This window comes from Carlito syrichta, unplaced genomic scaffold, assembly GCF_000164805.1.
Source record: "Carlito syrichta isolate Samal-C Ts95f unplaced genomic scaffold, Tarsius_syrichta-2.0.1 Scaffold311913, whole genome shotgun sequence".
Taxonomy (NCBI): domain Eukaryota; kingdom Metazoa; phylum Chordata; class Mammalia; order Primates; family Tarsiidae; genus Carlito; species Carlito syrichta.
In genome coordinates this window covers 23,644-29,848 of record NW_007256009.1, presented here as the reverse complement: position 1 = coordinate 29,848, position 6,205 = coordinate 23,644, and the positions used below count along the sequence as shown (strand labels likewise).

General features: G+C 63.1%; 1 protein-coding gene across 1 annotated transcript in view; it reads left to right on the top strand.

Annotated features, from left to right (window-relative positions):
- Positions 1 to 6,205, top strand: part of TPCN2 (two pore segment channel 2) — a 26,193-nt gene that overhangs the window by 16,121 nt on the left and 3,867 nt on the right. Inside the window, 7 exon segments of the mRNA XM_021718201.1 lie at positions 379 to 493; positions 624 to 710; positions 3,218 to 3,337; positions 3,469 to 3,516; positions 3,591 to 3,719; positions 4,439 to 4,488; positions 6,052 to 6,151. Coding sequence (XP_021573876.1) covers positions 379 to 493; positions 624 to 710; positions 3,218 to 3,337; positions 3,469 to 3,516; positions 3,591 to 3,719; positions 4,439 to 4,488; positions 6,052 to 6,151 — 649 coding nt within the window.

Here is a 6,205-nt window from a genome sequence, read left to right as displayed (position 1 = left end):
GGCTGCGCCTCGCTCCCAGGGGCGTCAGGGCTGCCGTGTCCCCGTTCTCGCGGCTCCTGCCCCTGCTCCCTGCGCTCCCCGTGCTGCCTCTGGACAGGCTGGGCTGGCGATGGTGGGGGGCCCGGCCCTCCAGTCCTCCCGCTTCACGTGGGCCCTTGTCCGCTCTCCTGTTGGGCACTGAGGGCAGAGAGCATGAGGGAGGTGGCCGTGGAAGGTTCTGGTCTTGACCGTGTATGGTGGCAGAGTCATCTTGCCTCTCCTCAGGGGGGACAGCCGACACCCCTCAGAGGTGCTTGTTGGGGCCCAGGCTGCGAAGTGGACTGGTGACCAAGTGGGCCGGACGCCGGGCCGTGGGATTCAGGCTGGGGCCCGGCCGAGGTGGCCATGCTCATGCTGTGGGTTCCCCCACAGGGTAGGGGTGAGGCCCCAGGACCTGCTACGGGTGCTTCAGGAAGTGCAGCTGGACAGCTCCCACAAACAGGCCATCGTGCAGGTAACTGCGGCCGCTGCGAGGTCCCTGGGCCGAAGGAACATCACCGATGAGCCCAGCGTTTACAGCCCGTGGGGTGGGGGGCTGGCGCTCCCCTCCTGCTCCGGCCCGACTGACCCGTGTTCCTCTGCAGAAGGTGTGTGCGCACAGCGGTGTCCTGCTGTCGGCCAACGAGTTTCAGAACCTCTTCAACGAGCTGGACAAGAGCGTGGTCAAAGAGGTAATGGCCAGGCCGCCCGGTAGGCGGGAGCTTTTCGCTGATCACTGGGGAGCTCTTGGTGATCCATGCCAGGGCTTACCTGCCCGGAGACGCAGGAATGAAGTCTGTCTCTTGGCGACTGGGGGCCTCATGGAGCTCACCAGACCCCAGGAACCTGCCTGAGCCGAGTCTGGCACAGAGGAACCTTCCAGAAGTTTTCTGTTTCCGTGACGGGCTCCCCTCTTCCCGTCTGTCCTTCCCCAGGAGGTGGGGACACTGGTCTTCTCTTTTGTCCTTGGTGCTGGGGGGTCCTCGGCATCACACACTGTGTCCGGAGGTGGAGCCAGGTGGAGGCCTGGGAAGGGGGGAGGGGCTGCCATTCCAGCATCTGGGCGGGGCCAAGGTGGAGCCAGATGTCCACGGCTGGTTCTGTGCTCATGTCTCCGTGTGCTCAGTGTCCCCCTGTGCTTGGTGGACCGTGTGCTTGGGCCTCCAGGCTGAGCACCACAGCTTGGGGCAGGTGGGTGGGCCGGCAGGTGGGGCTCAAGCAACCAGCAGCGTCTCCCCTTCTGGAGGCTGAAGGCCCAGGTCAGGGCATCCATCTCTCAGTGGGTCTCAGGCCCATGGCGGCGGGCCCTGGGGTGGCAGGGCCTGGGCCGGCGGCAGGCGTTGGCCAGGACTGCGGAGAGAACTGGCGCCGTGCAGGCAGGTGGCCTTGGGCACTGGTCTCACACTGAGACCTGGTGTGGGGACCGTTGTCAGTAGGCCAGGGACGCCTGTAGGTCACCAGGGGACTGTGTGTCCGGGTGTGTCCAGGACGGAGCCCCTCAGATGTCCTCACGCCACCCCGACCCACCGTGGAGACCCACAGGACAGCCTCGCCTTCCTGCTGTCCCCCAGCCCCCTCCACCTGGGGGCTTCACCCCAGTGCTCTGTGGAGGGACCCTGGGAGGGGCTGGAGTGGGGGCGGGGCCTCACCTCGGGCTCCCTGTGGATGGGACCTGAAAGGCCCTGCCCATCGGGCCAGAGCAGGCCTTGAAGGGCGAGCCTGGAGTCGAGACTGTAAACTGGCCATTGGCGCCAGCAGCCTGGGCCCCGCTCCAGAGTGGCTACTCTGCTCAGTGGGAATTTTGGTGTTTTTCCTCCCGACTTTCCATGTCATTGCAGACATGTATGAACCTGGAGAAACGCTGATTTTGTTTTCCCTTGATGTGTGTGTGTAGTGTGGTCACTTTCACTCTACAGCGTCTCATGGACTTTGCTGTTTTCTCGTGGGGCTCCGGGACAGGGCCCAGCTGCTCCTTCCCTGCCCGGCCAGTGTAGAAGCCACTTGACTCGTGTAGCTGTCAGGCTGTTGTCACGGAGGAACTGAATGTCGACTTCTCTTGGGCTGACATTGACATGAAGTCGCCACGTGTGGCCAGTGGACGGCAGGCTCAGGTCCGTTCACAGGTCGGCCGTGGTCACCAGCCTCTGTCTCTCCTTGCATGTGTGCGGAAGGGTCTCAGGAGGGCGCAGGGCTCTGAAGTTGCTGGCTCTCCAGTGTGGCTTCACATTGGTCATCGTTGCCGGGTTCCCGCTGTCGTACTGACTCCCGCCGGCTCACAGTGTAGAGTTAGTTTGTCCCATTGCAGTTCTCATAGCTGTGAGTGTGTCCTTTACTCTGTGCGTGTGTGTGTATTTTTTGATTTGAGGGTCTCACTCTGTTGCCCAGGCTGGAGTGCAGTGGCACAATCAGAGCCCCCATAGCCTCAACCTCTTGGGCTCAGGTGATCCTTTCTACCTCAGCCTCCCGATTAGCTGGGACTACAGGCGTGTGCCACCATGGCCAGCTAACTATTTGATTAATTGTAGAGATGAGATCTCGCCAAGTTGCCCAGGCTGGTCTCAAATCCCTGGGCTCTGGCAGTCCTCTTGCCTCAGCCTCCCAGAGTACTGGGATGACAGGCGTGAGCCACTGCGACTGGCTCATTTACTGTATTTTTTCACATAGCAGTTTTATCTTATCTTATTTCATTTGAGAAAGTGAATCATTTTATCGAGTTTTATTGCTGTCATCGTTTTTAAACCTTTTTGTACTAGTCATAGTTTGTGTCAAGTAGATTGTATGTAGAGAGCCATCTAAGAATCTGTTTTTCTTTCTTTTTCTTTGTTTTGTGCATCACATGGATCCCTGTCAGGAGTCTCTTCAAAAGATAATGAGAATACAACACATAGCAGTTTTAATATCATGGTGAACACTTTGCGTATGTTTGAGATGACCGTGTGACATCGCAGGGTGGTTTACTTAGAGCCCCAGTGGATTTTTCGGTTCTTCGCACCTGTCTTTTGGTGTCGAAAAGGCCCCTGTGATGAACATCTCTGTGCGTAAGACGATCTCTGTGTTTGGGATTATTTCCTTAGACTGGATAGACTGGGACAGGAGGCTAGGTAGAAATGCGTCAGACCCCAGGGAAGAGGCACAGACATTCCGGGGCTGTCAGCACGGTACCCGCAGGGCTGTTTCTGAGCGCGCGTGTTCCCTCCAGCACCCGCCGAGGCCCGTGTACCGGTCTCCGTTTCTGCAGAGCGCCCAGTTTTTCTTTGGCCACTACTACTTTGACTGCCTGGGGAACCTCATCGCCCTGGGAAACCTCGTGTCTATTTGCGTGAGTGCGCCTGCCCCACGTGAATATGGAGCTGCCTTCTGCTCACCCCCCTCCACCCTGAGCCCATCCTTTCCACCTTGCCTGGCACCTTGCGGGCATCGGGGTGAGCCGCGGACGCTCTGGCTTTTCAGGTGTTCCTGGTGCTGGACTCGGACGTGCGGGACGACTTCGTGCTGGAGGTGAGCACCCAGGCGTCCCTGTCACACGCGGGACTCGATGGACCCGGCCAAGCTGACCTGGCTCCTCCCCGCAGGGGCTCAACCGAGCCTTCATCCTGTACTACCTCCTGGAGATGCTGCTCAAGGTGTTTGCCCTGGGCCCGCGAGGGTACCTGTCCTTCTCCAGCAACGTGTTTGACGGGCTCCTCACCATTGGCTTGCTGGTACAGTCGGGGACGGCGGGCCACGGCCTACGGGGCATCCGCCTCAGCTCTGTGCCCTGTCCAGGCTCAGACTTCCCCCAAGGGCCAGGGACCACGGGGAACTGGGTTCCTGCCTCGAGCCACAGGGGCCGTTCCCCCCACCCCGAGCGGCTCAGTGGTCGGCGGTGGGGCTGGTGGGGCTGGATTTCCGCTGCATCGGAGCATCACGGGGCCAGGCTGCTGCTGTCAGTTTCCGAGGGAGGCCGGAAGCACCTGCCACCCTTGCCAGCCAGTCCAGCCCTGGGCACAGCCTTCCGTGCGTCCCGGCTTCCTACGGGGGCTCGGCATGGCGGGGCGAGGGGCCGGGCTTAGGGAACAGGGTGTCCTTGGGCAACGCCTGCTTCTCTCCCAGATGCTGTGGGGTGAGGGGCCCATGCGGGGTGTGTCTCGGCAGCTGCGTCAGGGCGACGTTGACCCACACGTGGCGGGTGGGAGCTTGGGCGACAGGACTCGAGAAGGGCTTGTGTCCAGCCCTGACTGCGTGGCTCCTGGCCCGATTCCTGGGCTGGGGCGTCTGTCCAGCAGCAGGGAGCCCTGGCACCTGGAGCCTGTCGGGACGAGGGCTGAGCTCCAAGTTCCCAAGAGCGGCCCGGGGAGCCTGTTCCCACGCATGGCGCCGTTTGCTGCCGATTGCCCCTGGTGGCGTCCCGTGGCGACCTGCTTCTCTTTTGCGATTGAAGGTCTTGGAGCTCTCCACTCTGGCCGTGTACCGATCCCCACACTCGGGCTGGTATGTGACTGCAGAGACCCAGGGAGGCTACGGCACGTGGCACCCGGCCTGTCCCCGGGGTCCCGGCTGCCCTGGAGGCCGGGCCGCTCGCCTGGGCGGCTCTGATCCGAGGGCAGACGGGGTTGCGCAGGTGGCTGGTGCCCCCAGCCGAGAGCTCTTGGGATGCGGCCCTGTTCCTAGCTTGTGGGGGTCTCGTCCTCCAAACTAGCGCCCGGGGGCTCTGGCGGAAGCTGATTGCCCTTGAGCGGCAGTGGGCCCCTCCCAGCCCTGGGGTGGGACACGTGTCCCCAGGGGGGCCGGGGGTGGAGGCGGAACCCCTGGCTCAGGGCTGGCCCCTGGCTCAGGGCTGGCACGGGGATGGGCCGGGCCTTCCTACTGGTGGACGGGTCCCTGGGTGGGCTCCTGCCCAGCGGTGTGACCTTGCATCTTCACCTCCCACGCTGGGCATCGGTTCACCCCTTAAAGGGGCAGAGCCAAGAGCCTGGGCTCGCTGAACTCCTGTGAGACTGCTTGGGCCCCACGGCCCCCAGTTCTGGCTGTGCAGAGGGACCTTGGGCCAGGACCCCAGGAGCCTCGTGGCCTGGTGGGGCTGTCAGTGAGGCTGCTCTGCCAGGGGCATGGCAGCGACCGGTGGGCGCAGTGAGTTTCCTTTGTGCCCGTGCTGAAACAGGGAGGGTGGGCAGGGCCCAGCGGGCATGCCTGCCGGGCTTGGACCCGTGGCCAGGCCCGGCTCTTCAGCGTCTCTGTGCTTCTGTCGTCTCTCTGCAGTCCAGTGAGCAACTGGGGATGGCTGAGGGGTGCTGGGTCACCTCCCCGGGAAGCCCGCTGGGACTTCTCTCGGGAAGACAAGCCCAGGTGACGCCATGCTGCCTGGCATCCCAGGGCTGACGTTCCTGCCTCTCCTGTGCACTTTGCTCTGAGCCATTACCTTGGGAATCACGGGGGGTCATTCTGGGCGAGAAGAGGCCTGAGTCTGAACAGAAAGCCTGTGAGGGACACTGTGGGGGAGGGGGCGTGGGCAGGGATGGGGCTGGGGCCCGAGGTCGCAGGGCAGGAGGTGGTGAGTGGGGTCGGAATGAGGTCAGGGGTCAGAGTGATGGGATGGGAGATGGGGTCACGGGACAGGCAGGCTCATGGGACAAGGTCAGGGGTCAGGGCCTTGGCACAGGAGATGAGGTCAGAGAATGGGTGGGGTTGGGACTAGGTCAGGGGCCAAGGTCACAAGACAGGAGATGGGGGTCAAAGGATGGGACAGGTTGGGGCCAGGATAGGGTCAGGGGTCAGGGCCAGGAGCCTGGATCGGGGGTCATGGACTCCCTTGCTTCCGCCAGTACTGAGTTTGGGCAGGTCCCAGCGCCTGGAGCCTCAGCCCGACTCCTGCATGGATGGAGGCCGTGCCAGCCGCCACAGGGCTGGGCGGAAGGCGTGGTGGCTCTGGGCCGTTCTGGGTGGGCTCTTCTGCCTGCCGGGGCCTAGGCGGATGCTGCCGTGTCCCGCCCCCCGCCGGCGCCCATCCAGTCTCCCCGGGCTCCCGACCCCTCCCGACCCTGCCGTGTCCTTCAGGCAGCCGGAGACGCTGGGCCTGCTGTCGCTGTGGGAGATGACCCGGGCGCTGAACGTGCTCATCGTGTTCCGCTTTCTGCGCGTGGTCCCCCACGTGAAGGTGCGGTGGTGTTGCCCCAGGGCGGGCGGGGAGCCAGAACGGGGGTGGGGTGCA